This window comes from Thunnus albacares, chromosome 2, assembly GCF_914725855.1.
Source record: "Thunnus albacares chromosome 2, fThuAlb1.1, whole genome shotgun sequence".
NCBI classification, from domain to species: Eukaryota; Metazoa; Chordata; class Actinopteri; order Scombriformes; family Scombridae; genus Thunnus; species Thunnus albacares.
The window spans coordinates 11,731,624-11,759,290 of NC_058107.1; the positions used below are offsets into that span (position 1 = coordinate 11,731,624).

At 41.7% G+C, this 27,667-nt stretch overlaps 1 protein-coding gene across 1 annotated transcript; it reads right to left on the reverse strand.

The window, feature by feature from the left end:
• Positions 1-13,446: 13,446 nt before the first annotated feature.
• On the reverse strand, positions 13,447-16,194 carry LOC122970375 (progonadoliberin-1-like). Its single transcript, XM_044336496.1, has 5 exons — positions 16,004-16,194; positions 14,157-14,291; positions 13,872-14,010; positions 13,696-13,794; positions 13,447-13,538 (listed from the first exon to the last, which is right to left on the reverse strand). The coding sequence occupies exons 2-5, from the start codon at positions 14,165-14,167 to the stop codon at positions 13,491-13,493; spliced, it is 297 nt and encodes a 98-aa protein (XP_044192431.1). The 5' UTR covers positions 14,168-14,291; positions 16,004-16,194; the 3' UTR covers positions 13,447-13,490.
• Between the last annotated feature and the right edge of the window lie 11,473 nt (positions 16,195-27,667).

A 27,667-nucleotide genomic window follows, 5' to 3' on the forward strand; every position in this document is an offset into this window, starting at 1 on the left:
GGTAAATGAGAAAGATAAATGAAAGATAAAGCAGGTGGAGCAGTAAAGGACAAAGATGAGGGATAGAAAAGTGGAGAGGTAGAGGAAAGAAGTTGGAAGTAGCATTTAAGGGAAAGAAAGAAAAGGACAGGAAGAGTGGAGGTGAAAAAGGTGGAGGATGAATGAGAGAAAGGGTGGATTGGACAAGGAGATGAAAGATGGAAAGGGTTGAAAAAAGGATAAGAGATGAAGGATACGAAGAAACAAGAGAAAGACCGGAGAGATACAGGAAGAATGATGAAGGACAGGAAGAGTTGAGGGGAGAAGGAGGAAGATGAAAGACAAGAACATAAAGAATGAATTAAAGAGATGATGTTGAGAAATGGAGAAGAGAATATGAAGAAGAAGGAAAAGGGAGGGAGATTAATAAGAGGACAGGGGGAAATGTGAAGGATAGAAGATGACAGAAGAGAGGTGGATGGGAGAAGGAGGAAGATGTAGGAGAGGAAAAGTTGATGAGAGACAGGCAGATGAAATGAAGGAAAAAAGGACAAGAAAGTAGATCAATAAACAGTTAAGACAGAAGATTAAGGAGGGGAGGGATGGATGGGTAAAACAAGAAAGATGAAGGAGAGGAGGAATGTAGAATAAAAGGATAGGAGTTGGAGATGGAGAGGTGAAAAAACATGAAAGACGAAGAGTAGATGAGTTAGGGAGCAAGATGTTGATGGAGAGAGTGACTGAATAAAGAAATGAGAGAAAAGGATGATGTCTGAAGGAAGAAAGTGGAAGAGTGAGAAAGATGTGGGAGAGGAATAGTTGAGGGGAGTGAGAGGGAGAAGGAAGTGAAGGGTGGAGCGGTAAAGGAAAAAGAAAACTACAGATACAGTTGAAAGAAGGTAAAGGAGAGAAAGGATGGAGAGGAAAAGGGAGGAGAGAAAGAGTTGGTGGGAAAGAAAGGGAGACGGAGAGGTAAAAGAATATCAAGGACAGGAAGTGGAGAGTAAATAATGAGATGAGAAAGAAGAAGAACAGAGAGGAAAGGAGGGAGAATGAAGGAGAGGAAGGGTGGATGGCGAGGAATGGAGATGAAAGAGCAATGGTGGAGAGACAACTGATATAAAGGCTGGAGAGATACAAGAAGAATGATGAAGGATTGGAAGGGTTGAGGGGAGAAGAAGGAAGATGAAAGACAGGAACATAAAGAATGAATTAAAGAAATGGTGTGTTGGAGAAATAGAGAAAGGAATATGAAGAAGGAAAAGGAAGAAAATGAATAAGAGGACAGGGGGAAATGTAAAGGATAGAAGATGATGGAGAAGAGAGGTGGATGAGAGAGGGAGGAAGAAGGAAGAGAGGAAAAGTTGATGAGAGACAGGGAGATGAAGAAATGAAGGAAAAAAGGACAGGAAGGTGGAGATGTAAGTAATGATGAAAAGAAGGGTGGATGGTTAAATGAAAAAAAAAATCCCTTCCATTCATGAAGAACTGAAAGGATGAAGAGGTAAAGGAAAGAAAGATGTAAGGAAAGGAAGGAAAATGGACAGGAAGGATGGTAGAGCAAGGAAGAGAAAGAATAGGGTGAAGAAGTAAAAGAAAAAGGAAAGAAAAGAAAGGAGAGGCTGGGTAGATGGATGGCAAAGGAAGGAAGAAGAAAGGAAAATCAAGTGAAGGAGGATGGGAGAGAGCCCTACCTCCCATCCATGAAGGAAAAATGATGGAGATGAAGATGGAGAGGAAAAGTAGTGGAAGAAGAGATGAGGGATAGAAAGGTGGAGAGGCAGAGGAAGGAAGTGGAAGGAACATTTAGGAAAGAGAAGGACAGGAAGAGTAGAGGTGTAAAGGAGAGAGGGTGAGAGAAAAACTAAGTTTAATGATACAACGGTGGAAGATGATAGAATATAAAGGAAAGGAAAAGTGGATGGATGAAACAGAGGGATTAAGGAGAGAAAGAATAGAGAGGAAGATGAAGGAGCAGGATAGGTAGAGGGTGGAAAGGTGTAAGAAACAAGATTAAAGATAGGAAGCGTGGAGATGTAAAGGATAGAAAATAAGAGAGAAAGGGTGAAGAGGGAAAGAACGAGGATGGAAGGAGTATGAGGGAAAGTAAGAAGAATGAAGGATAGGAAGAGAGGAGATGTTAAGGGTGGAGGACAAAGGAGATGAAAGATGGAAAGGGTTGAGAATTTTAGGATAAGAGATGAAAGATAGAAAAAGTGGAGAGGAAAATGAAGGAAGATGAAGAGAAAGGGTGGATGTTAAAGAATAGCGTAAAAGTAAAGTTGATGTTAAAGAGATGAAAGAGGGGAAGGGTGGAAGGAACATAAAGAATGAATTAAAGAGAAAGGAGAAATAGAGAAAGGAATATGAAGAAGGACAGGGGGAAATGTAAAAGATAGAAGATGACAGAAGAGAGGTGGATGAGAGAGGGAGGAAGAAGCAGGACAGGAAAAGTTGATGAGAGACAGGGAGATGAAGAAATGAAGGAAAATTAAGGACATGAAAGTAGATCAATAAACAGAAAAACAGTAAAGACAGAAGAGTAAGGAGGGGAAGGATGGACGGGTAAAACAAGAAAGATGAAGGAGAGGAGGAATGTAGAATAAAGGTTAGGAGTTGGAGATGGAGGGTGGAGAGGTGAAAGAAAACATGAAAGAGAGGAAGAGTAGATGAGTTAGGGAGTGAGATGAGATGGAGAGAGTGACTGAATAAAGAAATGAGAGAAAAGGATGATGTCTAAAGGAAAAAGTAGAAGAGTGAGAAAGATGCAGGGGAGGAACAGTTGAGGGTGGAGTGGTATAGGAAACAAGATTGAAGTTAGGAAGTGTGGAGATGTAAAAGAGGAAAAAGGATAGAAAGGGTAGAGAGATAAATGAAGGAAAATGGAAAGACACAGGAGAGGTTGGGTGGAAGAAAGGAAGATGAAGGAGTAGGATAGGTAAGAGAAAAGAGTGAAAGGTTGAAGAGGAAAAGGAAACAATGTGGAGGATGAAAGGAGTATGAAAGGGAAAATAAGAAGAATGAAGGACAGGAAGAGTGGAGATGTTAAGGGTGGAGGATGAAGGAGAGAAAGGGTGATTTTCAACCCTTTCCATCTTTCATCTCCTTCTCCAATCCAAAGAATAAGAGACAAAGGATAGAAAAGTGGAGAGGAAATGAAGGAAGATGAAGAGAAAGGGTGGATGGTTAAAGAATCAAGAAAAAGAATAGTGTAAAAGTAGGAGATAAAAGGACAGGAAGGTTGAAAGGGTTAAAAGAGAAAGATGAACAGGAGGAGGAATGGAAAATAAAGAATATGAGTTGAAGGAGGTGAAGAGTGGAAATAGGTAGAGGGTGGAAAGGTATAGGAAACAAGATTAAAGATAGGAAGCATGGAGATGTAAAGGATAGGAAATAAAAGAAAGGGTGAAGAGTGAAAGGAAATAATGTGGAGGATGGAAGGAGTATGAAAGGGAAAATAAGAAGAATGAAGGACAGGAAGAGAGGAGATTTTAAGGGTGGAGGATGAAGGAGAGAAAGATGGAAAGGCTTGAGAATCTAAGGATAAGAGATGAAGGATAGAAAAAGTGCAGAGGAAAATGAAGGAAGATGAAGAGAAAGGGTGGATGGTTAAAGAATCAAGAAAAAGAATAGTGTAAAGGTAGGAGATGAAGGAGGGGAAGGGTGGATGAGTAAAACCAGAAAGATGAAGGACAGGAGGAATGGAAAACAAAGAATATGAGTTGGAGGAGATGGAGGGTGGAGAGGTGAAAGAGAAAACATGAATGAGAGGAAGAGTAGATGAATTAAGGAGTGAGATGGAGAGTGAATAGGTAAAGAAATGAGAGAAAGGCCAGAAAGATAAGAATAATGAAGGACAGGAAGGGTTGAGGGAAAAAATGAATAAGAGGACAGAGGGAAATGTAAAGGATAGAAGATGAGAGGTGGATGGGAGAGGGAGGTGTTGAAAGAGATGAAATGTACATGGACAAATGAAGGAAGATAAAGATTTTGCAGTAAAAGGATAGAAGATGAAGGTAAATAAAAGATAGAAAAGAGAAGAGGGAAGGATGGAGAGGTATTTCAACAAAAATGCAAAAACATGACATCAAGCCTTCACATTCAGATACATATACAGAGACCCTCCTCCCCCTCACTACAAACAGCCCCGTCTATACACCAACAATATCATTTAGCAGACTGTAATAAACATATTCAGCCCTGAGATAGAAAGGATAGAAAGATGAAGGAAGCTGAAAGAGAAGACTTGGATGGAGGAAGATGTAAGAGATGAACAGTTGACAGGAGAAAGGGAGATGAGGGGAAGGGTGGAAAGGAAGGAAGGAGAATTAGGGACGTAAAGGAGGGATGGTTAAAGAATCAAGAAAAAGAGTAGTGTAAAGGTAAAGTTAGGAGATGAAGGAGGGGAAGAGTGGATGGGTAAAATGAGAAAAATGAAGGGCAGGAGGAATGGAGAACAAAGCATATGAGTCGAAGCAGATGGAAGGTGGAGAGGTGAAAGACAAAGAGGCAGAGGAAGGAGAGGAGAAACAGGAAGATCAAAAGGATGAGAGAGGAAGAACAAATGAGGAAGATCAACAGAAAACAGTTGAGGGAGGGTAGGAGAGGGAGGATAAATAAGATGAAAGTTAAAGCAGGTGGAGCAGTAAAGGAAGAAGATGAGGGATAGAAAAGTGGAGAGGTAGAGGAAGGAAGTTGGAAGTAGCATTTAAGGGAAAGAAAGAAAAGGACAGGAAGTGTGGAGGTGAAAAAGGTGGAGGATGAATGAGAGAAAGGGTGGATTGGACAAGGAGATGAAGGATGGAAAGGGTTGAAAAAAGGATAAGAGATGAAGGATACGAAGAAACGAGAGAAAGACCGGAGAGATACAGGAAGAATGATGAAGGATAGGAAGGGTTGAGGGGAGAAGAAGGAAGATGAAAGACAGGAACATAAAGAATGAATTAAAGAGATGATGTTGAGAAATAGAGAAAGGAATATGAAGAAGAAGGAAAAGGAAGGGAAATGAATAAGAAGACAGGGGGAAATGTAAAGGATAGAAGATGACAGAAGAGAAGTGGATGGGAGAGGGAGGAAGATGTAGTGGAAAGGAAGAGAGGAAAGTAAGAAAAATGAAGGAGGAAGAGTGGAGGTGTTAAGGGGTGGAGAATGAAGGAGAGAAAGGGTGGATGGTTAAAGAATAAAGAAAAAGAATAGTGTAAAGGTAAGAGATAAAGGACGGGAAGGTCGGATGGGTAAAACGAGAAAGGTGGAGGACAGGAGGAATGGAAAATAAAGAATGAGGTGAAGATGAATGATGAAAGATGGAAAAAGGTTGAGAAGGAAAGGATATGAGATGAAGGAAAGAAACAGTGGAGAGAAAAATGAGGGAGGATGAAGAAAAGGAAGACGTAAAGACGTAAGGTAAAGATAGGAGATAAAAGAGGGGAAGGGTAGATGGGTAAAACAAGTGAAAAAAATGGAGAGGAGGAATGTAGAATAAAGGATAGGAGTTAAAGGCCATGGAGGGTAAAAGAAATGAAAGACAAAACATGAAAGGAAAGAGAGGAACAGTAGATGAGTTATGGAGCAAAATCAAGGTGGACAGGTGATAGAAGGAGATGAAAGGTGGAAAGAATGAACAGGTAAAGAAACAAGAGGAAAGGTAGATGTTTAAAGGGAGGAAGTTGAAGACTGAGGAGAGATAGGTCACAGAGAGAAGAAGAAGGACAGCAAGGGTAGATGAGTGAAGGAGGGAAATGAAGGAGAAGAACAGTATAAGGTAAGCGAACGATGCTTCCCTGCCTGTTGGAGCCAGTCAGACGGTAGCGTTGTTGTCTTTGCCGTCACCGTCTGCCTTCGTCTTCTTTGTGAGGCTTTTTTTCTCCAAGGCAAGCTTCTGAAAAGGTTGTGTCCACCTTTCTGATGCAAGCCCTCTATCTCATCTCTCCTCCTTCTTCAGCTGACAGAAAGTTTGAAGGTGCCTCCACTTCCATTTCTGCAAGCAGCATCACCACCCTGGACTCTCCTATAAATGCCAAAAAGACAGAAATATACAGGAAGTGTTAAAAAATAAAAAAAAGACAGAGATACAGAGCCAGGAATCAATATTAGATTTAGACTTTAGATTTATCTTTACTTCACTGATTATTATCTTAATTCACATAACTTTTGAATTTTGTGTGAATATGAAGAAACAAACATTGTATTGTCATGTTTGAGTAACATGTGTTTCAGTCCAATCACTTGTGGAGGAAGTATTTCCTGATCCTTAACTCAAGTAAAAGTAGCAATACTGCAATAAAATAAGAATACTGTACACCAGTACAAGTAAAAGTCCTGTATTAATTAGTAAGTCATATTAGAAAAATATAGGCTACTTTAAGTATGAAAAGTAAAAGTACTCATACATGTAACATGCAGCATTTTAATGTTGCTGGTCAAGGTGGATCTAATTTTAACTATTTTATATACTGTTGGGTGGTTTAATGTATTGTACATAATATAATATTTTATATAGTGGAGTAAGAATATAACATTTTCTATTATAGTGGAGTGGAAGTATAAAGTAGCATAAAATAGAGATGCTGAAGTACAGTACTTCACTACAGTACTTCAGTGTGTGATCTCCACCACTGAACTCATCTAGCAAACTAAAACATATGTTTAGTCCACTGCATTTCATGAATAACCTACTAAAATCTTCCATAGATTTATAGTTTATGTAACATTATTGCATTTTGTGTGTGTGTGTTTTTTATTTAAATACTGCAAACAGTAACACCACACCACCACACCTTTTCCTGTCAGTGGTGAATGTTGGGAAATCTAGATCAATTACAGTGCAATTTTTATACGGTTGAGATGAAAGAATATACATGTGAAATAAGATAATAATAGAAAATAAGTAGGAATAGAAATAAGATGAGTAAATTACATGATTTAAACTAATATGAATTAGACTTTTCACACAAACATTGGTGGTTACGCAGTATACTTTCAGTCAATGGGTCAACAGCAGCAAAAAAAGAGGATCTGTTTTAGGATCCTGAGATTCAATTAAATGTCACAGTGCACACAATAAACATATGTCACAAACTGGAGAGAAACCCTGTTTCAATCATGAAATCAATCCTGTATTTAATGCATATCAATTAAAATATGCAATAAAGTGTATTTTGGGGTATTTGGGGGTTGGTTGGGAGCAGATTCTTACACAGACTGACATTATTTTTTTAAGTGAGGCATTAACTTTAGTTATCAAACTGTATGAAAATCTAATTGCTTTCCAGAAAGACAACATTTAATTAATTTGTTGAAACCTGAGGCAAATACAAAGACATGAGAGAAAAAGTAAGCTGTCCCAGATAAGTGCAATCCTAAATTACAGTCAATGTTTGCCTAAAGGTTTGCCATCTTCAAATGAGAAAATCTTACCATGCTTCTCCCGCTGTGTCTACTCTCCATGTGTATCAACCCAACAAAGATCCCATCGAATATGAAGAAACAGATGACTGAAGATTTGAAGATATATTCCCACTGAAAAAAAACTGCCTTTCAGTTCAAGATCTGAGTGAGACTGAGTGGACAGTGTAGAATTTTTACATTATGATAATGTGCTGGTAGTTCTAGAATTCGCATATATTAGAATGCTCATTATGATATTCTAGTGACACACATTCCGTCTCACAGCACAGAAAATGCTGCTTTTAAAACATTTTACTGTCAGAAAACAAATAAAACTCTTACTGTGCTGCTGTTTGAAGCAGAAGTGGGAACATGACACTGTTGAGCAAGTCACAAGTAGTCAAGTCAAGCCACATAATGAGCTCATGTGTTTGTGTGACATTTTAGGCTCAACATTTCTGTCCAGTCTGTTTGACTGCAACATGCATAAAAATGCTTCTTTTTACATAAAATCATTAAAAAAAAATCTTTATATTATCATTTGACATTTTTCTCTGTTGCTGGTTGTCATTTTTGGTTTGTGTACACAAAAACTTTGTAATTTGAGAAAATTAAGACTATGCACAGTAAACTATTTTTAGTTGAAACACCAAACTATTGCTGACACACTGCATAACTTTCAAATGCACTATAATACACTCTAGTCTTCTTGCTTATGGGCAGTAATTTTGACAAAACAATGATGTACATAAGATTATTATCAACTATCCTGAATAAAAGACTCAGGCTGTTTGTTCTACAGTTCATCATTTTACACTCATGCAGTCCACGTTGTTATGTTTGCATAAAGTATCACCTGAAAGCCACTGTATTATGTTTATATTTGACATTTCAGATGCTGTAGACTTGATTCTTGGCCAAACCTAAGTATTGTTTGTGTAAGCGACGTGGGTGTGAGTGAGGGAATAAATCAGTCCAATACGTTCTGGGTTCTCCTCATAACTTTAGTCACCTTCAACAAACACAGCTCAGTCCAGTCATCACACACTTCTCATTCTCTTTCTCCCCTTCTCTCCCCTCAAAACTCTACCCACTGTCTGTACAGCGCCACCAAGCGGCTGACACTACAATATCACCCAAACACTGCATCACTAAACATATGCAAACAGGCAATGTTCAACAAAACACAGTAAACTGATGTTTAACCTTACGTTTACACAACTTTTGCCCATAAGACACAACTTCACTCTTACACATCGTCCCCCCCTTACGCAAGAAGCGTCCTCGCTTCCAAATAGGTGTAATGAAATTGTCACTACTTTATGCTTAACAACAATATAAACAGATGACGTTGGCAAAACAACAACAAAGAACAGTGGAACAGGATACATTTTTTTTCCTTGTGTTTGCCTATAACATCTCAGTGTTTTTTTTTTTTTTTACTTGTACTTCTCAATCAAGCATATGACACAGACCACAGTTCATTCAACAGTCCTGTAACGCACTGGGGGACGTACACAACGACCTGACTTAGTCCTTACTCCTGTGAAAGGCTGAACTGCCGGAGACAGTTCACTGGAATGTCCTGTGGCAACATTGTCTCCCACCTGTGTTGTGGTGCTAGTAGCACTCTGGGGCAGAGGGCAAACATTTGTCTGATCCCTAGGCGCAGTCACAGAGCACCCGGGCTTATTTGGGTGCCTGTATACATAAGGTCTGGAGCCTGAGAGTGCAGTGAGCAGTGGGGGACCTGGGCCGTTTGCTGGTACAGTCAGTTCTGAAGGTGAGGGTGGAACTGGATGTCTGTCAGCTGACCAGGCTGAACGATAAGGTTTCAGGCGATTGTAGTGAATGACCTTAGGTTTAGCTCTAGGGTCCCGTTGATCCAGAAGTTCATAGTCTACTCCAATGTCACCTGTGCCTGAGTCAAGCCGCCGTAGAACTTTAAAAGGGCCGGTCCACTTAGGTGACAGTTTTTGTCTAGCAAGGGCAGGAAGGTCAACCCACACTAAGTCACCTGGCTCATAGGCTGTGTGTTTCATCCGACGATCACAGTAGTGCTTTTGTTGAGCACCTGCTGCCTCAATGTTATGTGCAACAGAGTGAAAAGCAGCACACAGTTTCAGTAATACCGAATTGGCATATTCACTTGGAGTACCTGGTGTGGCGTTTGAAAGTCCTGGTGAGTCTCCAAGGAGGAGATCTGCAGGCAGGTGGGCCACTCTGCCATGGGCCAGGAAGAAAGGAGTGCGTTTTGTGGAGGAGTGAACAGTCGTGTTGTATGCAAATTCAACTTGCCGTAGATGGTCATCCCATTCACCTCCTCTGATATACAGATATTTTGCTAACTGGTCCTTGATGGTCCTGTTTGCTCGTTCCACCATGCCATCTGACATAGCATGATAAGGTGATGTCCTTGTTTTATGTATTCCCAGACGGTTGCACAGTTCTTTGACAAGATCTGAGTTGAACTGACGGCCTTGGTCAGTGTGCAAACTTTGAGGCACACCATGGTGGCTAATATAATCTTCAAACAAACATTTAGCCACAGTGGTTGCCCGTTGATCAGGAAGTGCATACAAGTTGAGGTACTTAGTAAAATAGTCCATTACAACAAGTACATACCGATTACCACGGCGTGTGAGTGGCAGTTCCGTCAGGTCTGCTGCAATTTTCTCAAAAGGCCTGGATGTGACTATGTTTTGCATAGGGGCCTGTTGGTGTGGTGTCTGTGGTCGCCGTGCTTCACAGGCTGTGCATTCAAGACACCACTGAGTTATGTCACGTGTCATGTGAGGCCAAAAGCATCTGATCTGTGCCCCTTGTAATGTTTTTTGTGAACTGAAGTGTCCCGAGAGTGAATGTCCATGTAAAGTTTGAAACACTTCCTTCTGCAAGTTACTAGGAACTACAATCTGTAAAACAGGGTCACCTGGTGGAGGTCTGACTTTGCGACACAAAAGACCATCAACAAGGGTGAGTTTAGGAAACTCTCTCCAGTACTGTCTCATTTCAGGTGAGGTTGCTTTAATGTTTGAGAATGGTGGCCTATGGTCAGTCAACACCCAGCTCCTGACTATTTGCAACTCAGGATCAGCTTTTTGAGCTTGGAGGAAATACTGCCTGTCAATATTCAGGAGTGAACTGTCCACCGTTACAGCTGCAGTATCTGGTGAAGCAGACTGCACGAGTGATATTAAATCCATAGCAGTCGAAGCAGTGGGTAAAGTCTCTGAGCAGGGTGCCAGCTCAGTGGCTGGAGTGCACATGGATGACTCTATTGGGTCTGTTTGAGTGTGAATGGAAACACACCTCACCTGATTGGCTGTAACCATAGGGGTGGTGCCTTCAGCTGTGAAGGGACGACGGGACATAGAGTCAGCATTGGCGTGTTTTGTACCTTGTCTACAACTAGCAGGTGCCAGGTCACTCTTCCTGAGTAGGGGCAGGACATCATCACCCAGATAGCACAGTCCTCTCCCCATATCCAGAATCACACAGTGAGGCTTGAGAAAGTCAAAACCTAATATAAAGCCTTGACTGACATTTCTGATGACTTGCACTTCATGTTGCAGAGTTTGAGACCCTAGTTTAAAGGTGATGTCTATCATACCCAATGTATCCAAAGTTTGGCCAGTCACTGCTTGTGACATGATAAACTTCTTTTTAATGGGTCTTTTTGCTAGGGAAGGAAGTGACATTTTGGTTTCCTCACTGATGAACGAAATAGTGGAACCGGTATCTAGCATGATGTGCGTATTAGTGCACTCAACAATTCCACTTACATAGGAGGTGAAGTCTTTACTTACAGTGGCTTCAATGTTCACGCTTTCAGTCAGGGGGATTGTCATATCTGTAGTACCACTAGGGGTTGGTGGTGTACTGATGCAGTCTGTTATTTCAGTGAGGCAGATGTCTGGGGCTTCCAGAGAAGTAGCTGATGAACACCCCGCATCATCAGCTAACGGCCGTTTCCCTGTGGAAATCTGCCATGATCTTTGTAACCACTCTTAGTGGGATACTGACTGTCCCAGTCCTTTGGTTGTCGTGTTTGGCCTTGGTCCCCATACTCTTGGAATGAAACATGCTTGGCATAGGGACTCGGGCTTCGGCGGTGAGAGTCATAGTAGGGTCTACTGGGAGAGGGTTGCCTCCCTCTCTTTTCCTCATAAGGGCTTAAGGCATGGTCTGAGTAGTGAGTATCTCTGTAAGGTTGTCGGTACCTGTCAGGCTCCCTAAGGGTGTGATCTTGATGGTGGCGAGTCCTCTGAGGAGAATAGTGTTCTGGGGAATGATTGGAACGTGAGTATCTGGAGGGGGAATGTCTGTAGCCTGAGCTCCATCTATTTGCATCCCTATCTGGGCTTCTCCCATAAGGTGAGGGAGATCTTTGAGGACGCACATGCATGTGCCTGTCACGGTGGTGCTCCCTGCTTCGCTCATCCAGCTTCAGTCTCAGTGCATCCATATTCTTACTTAAGTCTTTAACAGTAGCAGTGAGGTTCTGAACTGTTTTCCCGAGTTCAATGTCATTTTCATGTACTGAATTTACTGACTGCATTGTGCCAATATCTCTGATGGTAACATTTGGTGAGGACACTGGCATTACCGATCTAGCTGCTTGGCGAGCCCGTTCAGCTTGGGAGGCGACTTGAAAAGCCTCAGTGAAAGTTTTCACCCCTTTTTCATGACATTTGACTTGAAGTTCCTGATCCAGACCAACAATGAAGCGAGACATTTTCATATACTCGGAAGCATTGTGCTCAAAATCTGGGAAAGCTTCTTTGACAAGCCTGCATACGTCTGCAGCATAAACTTCCATTGCTTCATTAAGTAGTCTATGCCGGGCATTAGGGAATGTCTGAAATGATGCAATTACATCCTTTTGGCCAAAAGCTGTCTGCAAGTGCTTCTTTGCTTCAGTATAAGAGTCCTGAGTTTCCCGGGGCAGATTATCCCATACAATGAACAGTTCTGGTGGTAGTCTAGTGGGTAACTCAGCTGCTAATACTGTATTCATGTCCACACCGCTGTCCTTGTAACGGGTCTCTTGAATTACCTCATAGCGGCGAGCCCATAGTTGAAAAGACTCAGGCCATCGTTGTGAAATGGTGGCGGTAAGGGAATGCCCCTGGGCGCTCCCTGTGTTCTGCTAGATGGAGGCACACCTTGCGCTGAGGCCCCCCTCGTGCTTGTGCTGGCTCGCTGCTCACCGGTGGAAAATGCTTCCTCGTCAGACATGATGAGTTTCCTTCGTCTCTTTTATTATTTTTTTCTTTAGCCCTCGGACGGAGTTAGATGACCGAAACACGGTTTCTAAACTCACTTGAAGCTAACAAAACAAAAAAAAACGGACTTGGTAACGACTAGCTGACTAACTGTACTGAAAGCTAAAGCTAAGCTAGCGGTTAGCGTAGCTATCGTTAGCCTATAGCTTTAGGGACTCAAAAAGTTGAGCAGAATCCCAAAGGACTATATTCCACAGAAGGAAATCCCACCGCTGCCACTAGTGTAAGCGACGTGGGTGTGAGTGAGGGAATCAATCAGTCCAATACGTTCTGGGTTCTCCTCATAACTTTAGTCACCTTCAACAAACACAGCTCAGTCCAGTCATCACACACTTCTCATTCTCTTTCTCCCCTTCTCTCCCCTCAAAACTCTACCCACTGTCTGAACAGCGCCGCCAAGCGGCTGACACTACAATATCACCCAAACACTGCATCACTAAACATATGCAAACAGGCAATGTTCAACAAAACACAGTAAACTGATGTTTAACCTTACGTTTACACAACTTTTGCCCATAAGACACAACTTCACTCTTACATTTGTATAAATCTGCTGTATTACATGCCATCAGGAATTTAGAAACTACTGGGATATAAATTCAATCAAATTCATGTTTGTTATACAATAAACAAATAAGGAGTTCATAGAAAAGTGTCAATAATTATTCAAATGAAATGTCTCTGTAATCCTTTAGAGCAAGAAATAGTCACAAAAACAGAGAAAAGCATAAGGCACTGTGGAATAAAAATGGATTCTATCATAATCATTAAAAGTAGAACAGTAGAAAACAATGTAGATATGCCAATATGATTATTTATTGTAGAATCAAATAATCATCATTTTTTATAATTTTTGTGTTCATTCTCCCTGTTGGTCACACTGCCCTAAAAGAGAAAAAGAATAACATTAAATATATGAAAATACAATCAACATTTAATAGAAATATCTGGTAAAGCGTCTGGCGGTTTGACTAATTTGAATAATTGACATTATTGACTGATCGATTGACCGAACACAGAATTACAGATGAGCGAAACTTACAAGAAATCCTTTCATTCTGTAGATTTTGGCGAAAGGCGATTCCTCAACACAACCCAAAACACTGCAAGGTGTGTCCACATGTGGAAACCCCTCAACTACCTGAAGGGGGGGGGAACATAACCATGAATATGTAGAGAATAAAATGCTGAAGATGAAGTGTGAGGAGCCATGCTTACATTGTCCAGTGTGTCTGAAAGGCTGTCCAGTTCCCTTTTCCCTCCTGGGCTCAGTCCATATGACCAGTGCTGACAACAGACCTGTGGCACCACTGAGCCCAGAAGCAGCAACCACAGTGCCAGGGTTTGCATAGCCATTCTGAGGAGGGAAAAAGCTTTATATTACACATATAAGCAGGTCAGTAATCTTCTTATTTTTCCTAATCTAACCCCAAATACTGTCATAGTCCTCAGTTTTAGATTACACATGCCCAGATTTATGCATCACATCAGTGAAGTTTTTACCTTCTGTGCATAAGGCAAGCTGCTTCTCTGATTTGTTCTTGGCTGCTGTCCTTTGTGGAAGCCGATGCTGCTGCTGCTGAGCATTTTCCAAGGTTTATATGCTGCTTCCTTTCGTGTCAAAAGCCCAACACTTCACTGCAGGGGGTCACAAAGTGGGATTAAGCAACATTTACTGGTAACCCGCAGAGCTATTAAAAAGATTACAGTGTGTGATTTTTGTCCTTCCACAAAAAGAACAAGTGTTCATCATCAGACCAGCTTTGTGTATGGCCGTGAAGTACCTCCAGTCGTTTTCCAATACTTGCTGATAAACCAAAGATTCACAAATTAACGACAGAGAAAAAGACGAGGTGATAAAGACTTACTCTTCTTCATAGCAGTTTATTTATAACAGTCATTTATGGAAATATATTTCCACAGTCGAGTGCAATAATCATACTCAGGGAGAACTACACCGCCCCCTGTCTCAAACAAAAAAACAAACAACCTCTGCCCCATATTGCATTCAGAGAGATGTATTAAAATAAATAACCATAGCTCTTTGTGATTTTCACACTCATGGTGAAATACACAACATGATTGCCTTCATCATTCATTCTCACAGGCTGGGTACCTACGATTGAACTGAGTGAATAGTATTGCATCGGAGCAGCTTTGAGCTACAGCTAAAGAAACTTCACCAGTCAAAGGCGAGGATAGCTCTTCACACATGCAAACAGACAATGTCCAGTAAGAACTGAAGTGAGATTGTTCCTTAACAAAACATCTGCCCAATCTATTAATAGTGATTTTTTTTTTTTTTGGAAGCACTGGATTTGATTTACATAAGATAACAAGCATTAAACATTTTTGGTGAAAAGATATAACATGTTACAAATCAAATATATACTTGTGCAAATACGTTCAAAAGCATGATTAAGTGATATACGTCATGTAAATGGAACATGTTTTCAGGCAAGTCCACAACATGTGAACACGGCCTTCTGTTAAAGCACACCAAGTTGGATTATTTTCTCACAATGGGATATGAGGAGTAATGAATGTCGTACATAAATATTACAATAAGTAGTGACCACAGTCAAACGCATGCAACTGTGGATCTCTCACACACCGGATTACAAAAAAAACAAAACAAAAGAGGTAGATTCACAGAGCGCAAAACGAGGGAGAGCTTTTTAAGAACACAATATTCAAAAGTAGGAAAAGAGAAACCTCACAGCTGTAAATCATGTATTGCATACCCAAGCTGTGTTTGAAAACTAGCCTGTCGCATAGTTTTATGGTGCATTAACAGCACGTCTGGCCTTTGAGACTGTGCTGTTGTATGGCTTTGGCTTGCATTGCTTCCTTTATAGTGTGTTGTATCCAGCAAAAGTAAGTTACATACTTAAAGAGGAACGTACAGCGTGACAGTTATTGGTAAATGACCCCTTCAGTTTCTGCTACAGCAGCATTCAGTGAAGCTCAGTACTCTGAACTTTACTGCAAAAGTCTGGTTTTTGACTCCCATTAACATGTCAAGTAATATGAAATGAATATAAGTTATGCAAAAACATTAAATGAGTATAGTTGTTGGATCGCATCCAGACACATCTACATACACTAGGAACATTATTTTGTTTTGGTGATATATGTAGCTGAACATTTTAAAACATCCTACCATACAAACATACATGGACAACCCTGGATAAATTCTAGTGCAAGATATTTAAAGCTAATGTAACATAGGTGGAATGCCAGGGATGTGCATACAACTACCTGTGCTGTACACAGGTATAGAGAGATTGATAGTAGGGGAATATACTGTAAGAGGAACTGAGTAATAAAGAAGCCATCTGTGTCCAGACCGGACTTGTAGGCGTGTAACCGAGTTATCTGACACTCTGGGACATGTGCAGCGGGGTCAGCATCTCTTCAAAAATGGCTCCTTTCACGTTGGATCCTCTCAGGTTTGCTTCTTGTAGATCACAGCCAGACAGGTCGCAGTTCTGCAAAGACGCAGCAGGGACAAAACAGTAAGACAGGAAGATTACATGAACTGGTGAAAAGCTTGTAATGTAAGTAGAGAACTGTAATGTATTATGAATGTCGTACAAAAGCCTGTTGAAAAATGTTCACACACTTGCTGGCAATTTCATACAAGTGCCATGGTGAAGTCCTGTTGCCTTATGAAAGCTTTCAGTTGCTTGTGTAAAGCTTGACATTAAGGGTTAAAATGTCAATGTTATTTTATCAAAGAAAGAATGAATGTCATTTGTTTCATAACAAACAGTTAACATTTAGTTCAAAAAGTTTTTTCTTCAAGAAAAAATAGTTTGGCAGAAAATTAAAGGAATAGTTCAACATTTTGGGGAATACACTTCGTCACAGACAACTTAAGGCACAAAAGCAATTGAATTCCCATACAAATATAAAGACCAACTTCATTGTACTCATATTAATTGGTTATTTACTTATTCAACTCTATGCAACTTTAGCTTAAATTTTGGGGATCCTGCTACTGGGCTATCAGTAGGGAAATTGTTTGGGAAAAAAAAAAAAAGAGGGATTCAGTTCAGGCTGACTATTATGTTCAGAGTCAAGTAATCTATCAATTATTTTTACAATTGTTTAGTCTACAAAATGTCAGAAAATAGTGAAAAATGCACAGCACAAGTTCCCCAGAGCCCATGTTTGCACATTGCTCGTTTTTTTCCAAACAGTCCAATCCCCCCAAAAAACTCTTCAACTTACACTGATATAAAACAATGGAAAGCTTAATGTGTGAAGGGCTGGAAACAGAGAATGTTTGGTATTATTTCTTAATAAATTACTATAACAATTGATTTATCATCAAAATACTTGCAGATGAATTTTCTTTCAGTGGTGTAGTGGATTCATCTTAAAAACATCTGTAGGACAATTATTCAGATCTGCTTTGTTGCCCCATGATAAATACTAACTGTCATCTGCGTCAACATGTCTGTTTAAATGAACATTTTTAGAGATAATCCCTTCCGATAGCCTTGACTTAAATGTAAAGGATAGAAGATGATGGAGAAGAGAGGTGGATGGGAGAAGGAGGAAGAAGGAAGAGAATTTTTTTTTGAATTTTTAAAACACCTTTATTTATCTAGTCATCAGATCAACAAGCATTAAAAAACAACACCAGATTCAGCCCAGCATGCGTCCAAAGCAGAGCTCCTCCTCATCAATGGAGCACAGAACATTTTTATAACACCACACAGAGACAAAACAGTCCAGATCATTCATCAACCTGTAATAGTTGTGATCAATTTTCAGTCTGCTTGTTATCATTCTGATCAGTATGGTGATAACATCAAAGTCCAAAGAACCATTTATCTTGTTCTTTCTGCTGATATAAATGGCCATCTTAGCTTGGCCCAACAGAAAGTTGAACAACTTTCACGCACTTATCACGAGTCCTCCTTGAGAGGTAAAGGAAAGGGAGGAAAATTACAGATACAGTTGAAAGAAGGTAAAGGAAAGAAAGGATGACAGGAAGACAGAAGAGAGGTGGATGGGAGAGGGAGGAAGAGGGAGGAGAGGAAAAGTTGATGAGAGACAGGGAGATGAAGAAATGAAGGAAAATTAAGGACAGGAAAGGAGATCAATAAACAGAAAAACAGTAAAGACAGAAGATTAAGGAGGGGAAGGATGGACGGGTAAAACAAGAAAGATGAAATAGAGGAGGAATGTAGAATAAAAGGATAGGAGTTGGAGATGGAGGGTGGAGAGGTGAAAGAAAACATGAAAGTGAGGAAGAGTAGACAAGTTAGGGAGTGAGATGAGATGGAGAGAGTGAGTTGGTGAAGAAATGAGTGAAAGACCAAAGAGATGGATAGGAAGGGTTGAGGGGAGAAGAAGGAAGATGAAAGACAGGAATTATAGAAATGGTGTGTTTGAGAAATAGAGAAAGGAATATGAAGAAGGAAAAGGAAGAAAATGAATAAGAGTACAGGGGGAAATGTGAAGGATAGAAGATGATGGAGAAGAGAGGTGGATGGGAGAGGGAAGGAAGAGAGGAAAAGTTGATGAGAGACAGGGAGATGAAGAAATGAAGGAAAAGGGACAGGAAGGTGGAGATGTAAATAAAAAAGAAGGGTGGATGTTAAATGAAAGAAGATTATAAAAAATCCCTTCCATTCATGAAGAATTGAAAGGATGAAGAGGTAAAGGAACAAAAGATGTAAGGAAAGGAAGGAAAATGGACAGGAAGGATGGTAGGGTAAGGAAGAGAAAAATAGAGAAGGTGGAGAGGTAAAAGAAAAAAAGGAAAAAGAAAGGAGAGGGTGGGTGGATGGATGGCAAAGGAAGAAGAAAGGAAAATCAAGTGAAGGAGGATGGGAGAGAGCCCTACCTCCCATCCATGAAGGAAAAATGATGGAGATGATGGATAGAAAGGTACAGAGGAAGGAAGTGGAAGGAACATTTAAGAGAAAGAAAGAAAAAGACAGTAAGAGTAGAGGTGTAAAGGAGAGAGGGTGAGAGAAAAACTAAGTTTAAAGATAAAACGGTGGAAGATGATAGAATATAAAGGAAAGGAAAAGTGGATGGGTGAAACAGAGGGATTAAGGAGAGAAAATAGAGAGGAAGATGAAGGAGCAGGATAGGTAGAGGGTGGAATGGTGTAAGAAACAAGATTAAAGATAAGAAGCATGGAGATGTAAAAGATAGGAAATAAGAGACAAAGGGTGAAGAGTGAAAGGAAGGAATGTGGAGGATGGAAGGAGTATGAAAGGAAAAGTAAGAAGAATGAAGGAGAGAAAGAGTGGAGGTGTTAAGGGTGGAGGATGAAGGATAGAAAAAGTGGAGGAAAATGAAGGAAGACAGGGTGGATGCTTCAAGAATCAAGAAAAAATAGTGTAAAAGTAAGAGATAAAGGACAGGAGGAATGGAAAATAAAGAATGAGTTGGAGGAGATGGAGGGTGGAGAGGTGAAAGAGTAGATGAGTTAGGGAGTAAGATGAGATGGAGAGAGTGAGTAACAAGATTAAAGATAAGAAGCATGGAGATGTAAAGGACAAGAAATGAGAGAAAGGGTGAAGAGGGAAAGGAAATAATGAGGATGGAAGGAGTATGAAAGGGAAAGTAAGAAGAATGAAGGAGAGAAAGAGAGGAGGTGTTCAGGATGGAGGATGAAGGAGAGAAAGGGTGGATCGGAGAAGGAGATGAAAGATGGAAAGGGTTGAGAATCATAGAATAAGAGATGAAGGATAGAAAAAGTGGAGAGGAAAATGAAGGAAGATGGGATGGGAGAGGTAGGAAGAAGACAGACAGGAACATGAAGGATTTAAAGGATAGAGGGGAAAGAAGAAAGATGAAGCTTGGGAGAGGGGAGAGGGAGGAAGATTGAGGAAAGAAAAAGTTGACAGGAGAAAGGGAGATGAGAGGAAGGGTGGAAAGGAAATAAGGAGAATTAGGGACAGAAAGGAGGGATGGTTAAAGGAAGATAAAAAATCCTCTTATCCATGAATGATAGAAAGGTTAGAGGGGGAAAAGAAAAAACAATGGATGGATAGCAGAGGAAGGAAGGAAGAAGAAAGAAAGGAAAATCAAGTGAAGAAGGATGAGAGAGAACCCTACTTCCCATCCATGAAGGATAGAAAGGCTGAGAGAAAAACTAAGGAAGTTTAAAGATACAAACAGTAGAAGATGATAGAATATGAAGGAAAGGAAAAGTAGATGGGTGAAACAGAGGGATTAAGGAGAGAAAGGATAGAGAGGAAGATGAAGGAGCAGGATAGGTAAGGGGTGGAAAGGTATAGGAAACAAGATTAAAAGAAGCATGGAGATGTAAAGGACAAGAAATAAAAGAAAGGGTGAAGAGTGAAAGGAAATAATGTGGAGGATGAAAGGAGTATGAAAGGGAATGTAAGAAGAATGAAGGACAGGAAGAGTGGAGGTGTTAAGGGTGGAGGATGAAGGAGAGAAATTGGAGAAGGAGATGAAAGATGGAAAGGGTTGAAAATCGAAGAATAAGATGAAGGATAGAAAAAGTGCAGAGGAAAATGAAGGAAGATGATAAAGGATAGATAAAGATAAAGGACAGGAAGGATGGAAGGGTTAAAAGAGAAAGATGGAGGACAGGAGGAATGGAAAATAAAGAATATGAGTTGAAGGAGGTGAAGAGTGGAAAGATGAAAGAGAAAATATGAAAGTGAGGAAGAATAGACAAGTTAGGGAGTGATATGAGATGGAGAGAGTGACTGAATAAAGAAATGAGAGAAAAGGATGATGTCTAAAGGAAAAAAGTGGAAGAGTGAGAAAGATGTAGGAGAGGAACAGTTGAGGGGAGTGGGAGGGAGAAGGAAGTGAAGGGTGGAGAGGTAAAGGAAAGGGAGGAAAATTACATACAGTTGAAAGAAGGTAAAGGAGAGAAAGGATAGAGGAAGAAAAGATGGAGCTGGATGATAGAAGGTAGAGTGATATAGGAAACAAGATTAAAGTTAGGAAGTGTGGAGATGTAAAAGAGGAAATAGGCTAGAAAGGGTGGAGAGGAAAATGAAGGAATGTAGGAGGAGGATGAGAGGAGCATGGAAGGGAAAAAATGAAGGAGAGGAAGAGTGGAGGGGAGATGAAGGGACGGATGGATAAGAGAAAAAAAGAAGAAGACAGACAGGAACATGAAGGATTTAAAGGGTAGAGAGGAAAGAAGAAAGATGAAGCTTGGATGGGAGAGGGAGGAAGATTTAGGAAAGAAAAGGTTGACAGGAGAAAGGGAGATGAGAGGAAGTGTGGAAAGGAAGGAAGGAAGAATTAGGGACAGAAAGGAGGGAAGATGGAGGAGCAGGATAGGTAGAGGGTGGAGTGGTATAGGAAATGAGAATAAGGATAGGAAGCATGGAGATGTAAAGGATAGAAAATAAAAGAGAAAGGGTGAAGAGGGAAAGGGAAGAATTAGGAGGACGGAAGGAGTATGAAAGGGAAAATAAGAAGAATGACGGAGAGAAAGAGTGGAGATGTTAAGGGTGGAGGATGATTGATTTTTAAACTCAACATTTATTAACCACTATGTACACTGTAAAAAAAACGTAATACACTACATTAACACATACATTATATAATTACATATCAGGTATCAAAGTTACATCAGCACATGTCCAAAACTCAACTGTCCATCTATTACAGAGCAGAGCACCCCCCCATAACCCCAAATCAGCTGGAAAGTCTCCAGGTCATGAGCAGCTCTGTAAAAACTAAACTCTACCAGCAGTCTGGACTTCACCATTCTGACAAAAACAGGAACCACATCAACATTCAGCTCTTCCTCCATCTTCCTCCTGCGGCTCACATACACCGCCATCTTTGCCTGTCCCAAAACAAAGTTCAATATCTGACACTTGTTCTTCTGTTGGCGAGTGTATTTAAAACCACAAATAAAAACCTGCTTCATAAAAATTTCTCCATATCTGCTAAAAATGGTTTCCAACAACACAAACAGAGCCGTCAGATTAGAGCACTCTGAGAAACAGTGAAACACCGTCTCTCTTTGGCTGCAGAAGGGGCATTTCTCCTCCACAGCAGCATTAATAACAGAGATAAAAAAGAGTTCACTGCTACAATGCTATGTAGGATCCTCCACTGCAAGTCCGCATGTTTCTTTGTTAAAGGAGGTTTATACAAAGACCTCCATGCTGGTTTGACGTCAGGGTCTAAGTCCAGATAAGTCCTCCACGGGGTGTCACTGCGTCCATTCAGTTTGTTCTGGTTCAAGGTTTTAACCATCAACTTATACAGAGTCTTTCCTGAGGCGTCCTCCAAAGAAGCTCCCACAGGGTCGACAGGCTCAAGTAAAGGACCAGAGCAGTTTTTGAAATCCGGAAACAGTCCAATGGTGGGATAGGGGTCCGTACAGTTTGGCAGCAGCGCGCCATCACAAAAGTCAGTTAACAGAAGGCATTGATGTCCTGTCAGCTTCTGTTTCTAATGTTTCAGTAACTGGTTTATGACTCGTAGGATAAGGATAAGGATAAGAAGCATGGAGATGTAAAGGATAGGAAATAAAAGAAAGGGTGAAGAGGGAAAAGAAATAATGAGGATGGAAGGAGTATGAGGGAAAGTGGAGAGGAAGAGTGGAGATGTTAAGGGTGGAGGATGAAGGAGAGAAAGGGTGGACCGGAGAAGGAGATGAAAGATGGAAAGGGTTGAAAATCATAGAATAAGAGATGAAGGATAGAAAAAGTGGAGAGGAAAATGAAGGAAGATGGGATGGGAGAGGTAGGAAGAAGACAGACAGGAACATGAAGGATTTAAAGTGTCAGGCTCGGGGAAGCAGGAGTGGACCCAAACGCAGAGGCCGGAATGCAGATATGATGAAAAACTCTTTTAATTGTGGATGGTCACGGACAGGTAAACAGGGCTGAACAGAACTAGCAGAAGGAACAACACAAAACGATCCAACAAATACTGAACAGGGAAACAGAAGAAAAACCCAGAAAACAAACTCAATGCCATCTATACTAACCCATCCAAAACCAAGCACAAACACAAACCCAAGCACACAACCCAACAAACTAATGATTCAATCCTCTAAAAGCCACCACCCAAATCATACAAGAAAACCCTATGAACTGAGGGACTAAACAGACGTGCAAAACCAGGAGAGCATGCAGGGAGCAAAGGAGGTGGTGCTCAGGAAGGGCCAGGACATGGGGAACCAGGAAGATGGTGCACAGGCAGATGGCTAGGACACTGGGAGCCAGGGAGATGGCACTCTGGTAGAAAGTCTGAGGCCAGACAGGGGCAGAGCATAAGAGTCCAGGTGGACGGCCAGGGGGCTGGACAGAGGCAGAGCCATAAAGTTGAGGGGGATGGCCTGGAGGCAAGACAGGCAGACTCTGGTGGCGACGCCACAGGGGATGCTGCACACTCGGGCGGCGACGCCACAGGGGATGCTGCACACTCGGGCGGCGACGCCACAGGGGATGCTGCACACTCGGGCGGCGACGCCACAGGGGATGCTGCACACTCGGGCGGCGACGCCACAGGGGATGCTGCAGACTCGGGCGGAGACGCAACAGGGGATGCTGCAGACTCTGGAACGGGGGGCTGGCACAGCTCCGGAACAAGGGATAGCTGCACTGGCCCAGCAGGGACGGAGGGTTGCTGCACGCCAGCAGGGACGGAGGGTTGCTGCACGCCAGCAGGGACGCTGGGGAGCAGAGACTCTGGGGCGCGGAGACTCTGAGGCGCTGGAGAGGACAGGCCAGGTGGCAAGGTGACCCAAGGAACGGTGTGGTCGTCTGCGTTGACGACCGGACCTCTGGTTGGCGCTCCGAGGGCCTCCCAGAGCCAACCGGGTGCCCAGGTAGGGGTTTTGGGTTGGTGCTGGCTCAGGAGTGGCAGGCTGCTGGCTAGCTGGCTCCTTGCTAGCAGTCTTAGATAACTGATAATAAAAGTACTTCAGCAAAGTCATCTGAGCTGGAATGTCTGGAGTGGAAGCCGAATGGCAGTGCTGGTGGTTGGCAAGCTTGGAGGCCCCTCTGGCTGATCGAGGTCCCCCCAGTGCCAGACGGGTTCCTTGAAAACAGTTTGTCTCTGCTGGGTCCATTACTGGTTGGATCGTTCTGTCAGGCTCGGGGAAGCAGGAGTGGACCCAAACGCAGAGGCCGGAATGCAGATATGATGAAAAACTCTTTTAATTGTGGATGGTCACGGACAGGTAAACAGGGCTGAACAGAACTAACAGAAGGAACAACACAAAACGATCCAACAAAGACTGAACAGAAAACCCGAACTTAAAGAAACTGAACTAACAAGGAGATGAGGTGCAGGTGGGGAGATGGGTGGAGAACTGGAGAGGGGAATGAACATACAGGGAGCTGATTGGCTGAGGACACACAGGGAGCGGGGCAGGGCTGACGAGGCTAACACAGGGCAGGTATGGGGAAGACAGCAGGGCAGGGCTAACGAGTCCAAATGCAGGGCAGGTGTGGAGGAGCACATGAACACACAAGGGAAACAGAAGAAAAACCCAGAAAACAAACTCAATGCCATCTATACTAACCCATCCAAAACCAAGCACAAACACAAACCCAAGCACACAACCCAACAAACTAATGATTCAATCCTCTAAAACCCACCACCCAAATCATACAAGAAAACCCTATGAACTGAGGGACTAAACAGACGTGCATAACCAGGAGACCCCACAGAACACAACATAAGACCAAAAAAACACCCAAAGTCCAGGCAAGATGTGACATTAAAGGGTAGAGAGGAAAGAAGATGAAGCTTGGATGGGAGAGGGAGGAAGATTTAAGTAAAAAAAAAAGTTGACAGGAGAAAGAGAGATGAGAGGAAGGGTGGAAATGAAGGTGAATTAGAGACAGAAAGGAGGGATGGTTAAAGGAAGATAGAAATGCTCTTATCCATGAATGATAGTAAGGTTAGAGAGTGACAAGAAAAAACAATGGATGGATAGCAGAAGAAGGAAGAAGAAAGAAAGAAAAATCAAGTGAAGAAGGATGGGAGAGAACCCTACTTCCCATCCATGAAGGATAGAAAGGATGGAGAGAAGTTGAAAGAAACAAAAGTTGGATAGGAGAGAGAAAAACTAAGTTTAAAGATACAACAGTGGAGGATGATAGAACAAACAGAGGGATTAAGGAGAGAAAGGATAGAGGGGAAGATGGAGGAGCCGGATAGGTAGAAGGTGGAATGGTATAGGAAACAAGATTAAAGATAAGAAGCATGGAGATGTAAAGGATAGAAAATAAAAGAAAGGGTGAAGAGAAAAAGGAAGGAATGTGGAGGATGAAAGGGAAAGTAAGAAGAATGAAGGACAGGAAGAAAGGAGATGTTAAGGGTGGAGGATGAAGGAGAGAAAGATGGAAAGGCTTGAGAATCTAAGAATAAGAGATGAAGGATAGAAAAAGTGGAGGAAAATGAAGGAAGATGAAGAGAAAGGGTGGATGGTTCAAGAATCAAGAAAAAGAATAGTGTAAAGGAAGGAGATGAAGGACAGGAGGAATGGAAAAGAAAGAATGAGTTGAAGGAGATGGAGGGTGGAGAGGTGAAAGAGAAAACAAAAGAGAGGAAGAGTAGATGAGTTAGGGAGCAAGGTGTAAAGACTGATAATTACACCTTGAGGTGGACGGGCAGTCCACGCCTTTACTTGAAGAGTTTACCAACTTTTATGTAAACAGTGTCACGGCTCTTGTCAATCAGATGTAATTGTCTTTTTAAGGTGCTGACGTGCTACGGTAAGCGTATTGTATCATTTCCGGTTGCCAACTGTGTCTACTGATAGCGTTGTTGCTGCTCTCATCTCAGTTGATTTTCCTATATATATCACATTACTGTGGATTAATATCTGCTGTATATTTAAACTTTCGCTAGATGTACACAAGCACTCTCAGCGCTTTTCTCGCTAATCGCACAAGTTGTTAGTCACTTTAGCTCTGCAGCTAGCACTAGCAGCTAATTTAAACTAAGCAGTTAGCGATGGCTTCTCTCTCTCCCTCTCGTTCTCCCGCTCTCCCTCTTGCTCGGTGTGTCAAATGTTTAGTTATTCCTCTGCCTCCTTTAGTGATAGTGGTAAGTGTAATAAATGTAGTTTATTTGCAGCACTGGAGGCAAGGCTTAGTGAATTGGAAGCGCGGCTCCGCACCATGGAAAAACAATCAGCTGCTAATATAGTTAGCCAGCCCCTAGTATCCGGTGCGGGTCGACCTAGCGTAGCTCCCAGTCCCCCGGTAGCTCCCGAGCAGCCCTGCTGGGTGACTGTCCGAAGGAAGCATAGCCCTAAGCAGAAGCCCACGGTTCACCACCAACCAGTTCATGTTTCTAACAGGTTCTCCCCACTCAGCGACACACCCGCCGAGAAACAAACTCTGATTATTGGCAGCTCCATAGTCAGAAACGTGAAGTTAGCGACACCAGCAGCTATAGTTAAATGTATTCCTGGGGCCAGAGCGGGCGACATTGAGTCAAATTTAAAACTGCTGGCTAAGAATAAACGTAAATATGGTACGATTGTCATCCATGTCGGCGGCAACGACTCCCGATTACGCCAATCGGAGATCACCAAAATTAATGTTGAGTCGGTGTGAACATTTGCAAAAACAATGTCGGACTCCGTAATTTTCTCTGGACCGCTGCCTAATCTGACCAGTGATGTCATGTATAGCCGCATGTCACAATTTAACCGCTGGTTGTCGAGGTGGTGTCCAGCAAACGATGTGGGCTTCATAGATAATTGGCAGACTTTCTGGGGAAGACCTGGTCTGATTAGGAGAGACGGCATACATCCCACTTTGGATGGAGCTGCTCTCATATCCAGAAATATGGCCAAGTTTATTAGTAAACCAAAACCATGACAACCCAGAGTTGAGACCAGGAGGCAGAGCTGCAGTCCTACACGCTTCTCTGCGCTTCCATTAGAGCAGTTACCCACCCAAAACCACATAGAGACTGTGTCTGTCCCCCGACCACATAAATCAATTAAATCCAAAGTAAACAAAAGAAGAGTCATTCATGAAAATCTAGTAAAACTTAAAACCACTACTGCAATAGTACAACAAAATAAGATAATTAAATGTGGACTCTTGAACATTAGATCTCTTTCATCTAAAGCTGTTTTAGTAAACGATTTAATTTCAGATCATCATATTGATTTATTTTGTCTCACTGAAACCTGGCTGTGTCATGCCTAAATGAATCCACTCCCCCCAGTCATATTAATACTCATATTCCTCGAGACACTGGCCGAGGAGGAGGAGTTGCAGCCATTTTCAACTCAAGCCTAATCATCAACCCTAGACCTAAATTTAATTATAACTCATTCAAAAGCCTTGTTCTTAGTCTCTCTCAGCCAACCTGGAAAACTTTACAGCCAGTTCTATTTGTTATAGTGTATCGTCCTCCTGGCCCGTACTCTGAATTCCTATCTGAATTCTCAGAGTTTTTGTCGTATTTAGTCCTTAGTACAGATAAAGTAATTATAGTAGGTGATTTTAATATTCATGTGGACGTTGATAGTGACAGTCTCAGCACTGCATTTATCTCATTATTAGACTCAATTGGCTTCTCTCAGTGTGTAAATAATCCCACTCACCGTCTTAACCACACCCTAGACCTTGTTCTGGCTTATGGGATTGAAATTGAACATTTAATAATTTTTCCACAAAATCCTATTTTGTCAGATCATTTTTTTAATAACTTTTGAATTCCTATTACTGGATTATACACCATTAGACAAAAATGTCCTCACTAGATGTCTATCTGATAGTGTTGTAGATAAATTTAAGGAAGCAATTCCGTCAGTACTGAATTCACTGCCATGTCTCAATACTACAGAGGACTCTTATGTTAACTTTAGTCCCTCCCAAATTGATAATCTTATTGATAGTGCTGCAGGCTCACTAAGACAAACACTCGACTCCATCGCCCACTTAAAAAAGAAGATAACAAAACATAAGAGGTTAGCTCCATGGTATAACTCCCAAACCCGCAAATTAAAGCAAACATCACGAAAATTGGAAAGAATTTGGCGTTCCACCAAAGTA

What these genes read in the sequence shown, in the direction of transcription:
- LOC122970375 (XM_044336496.1), bottom strand. An exon ending in TTTCAGACACACTGGACAAT is followed by an intron (nt 13,795 to 13,871) that starts GTAAGCATGGCT and finishes CCCCCCCTTCAG; the next exon opens with GTAGTTGAGGGGTTTCCACA. An exon ending in ACAGAATGAAAGGATTTCTT is followed by an intron (nt 13,539 to 13,695) that starts GTAAGTTTCGCT and finishes TTTCTCTTTTAG; the next exon opens with GGCAGTGTGACCAACAGGGA.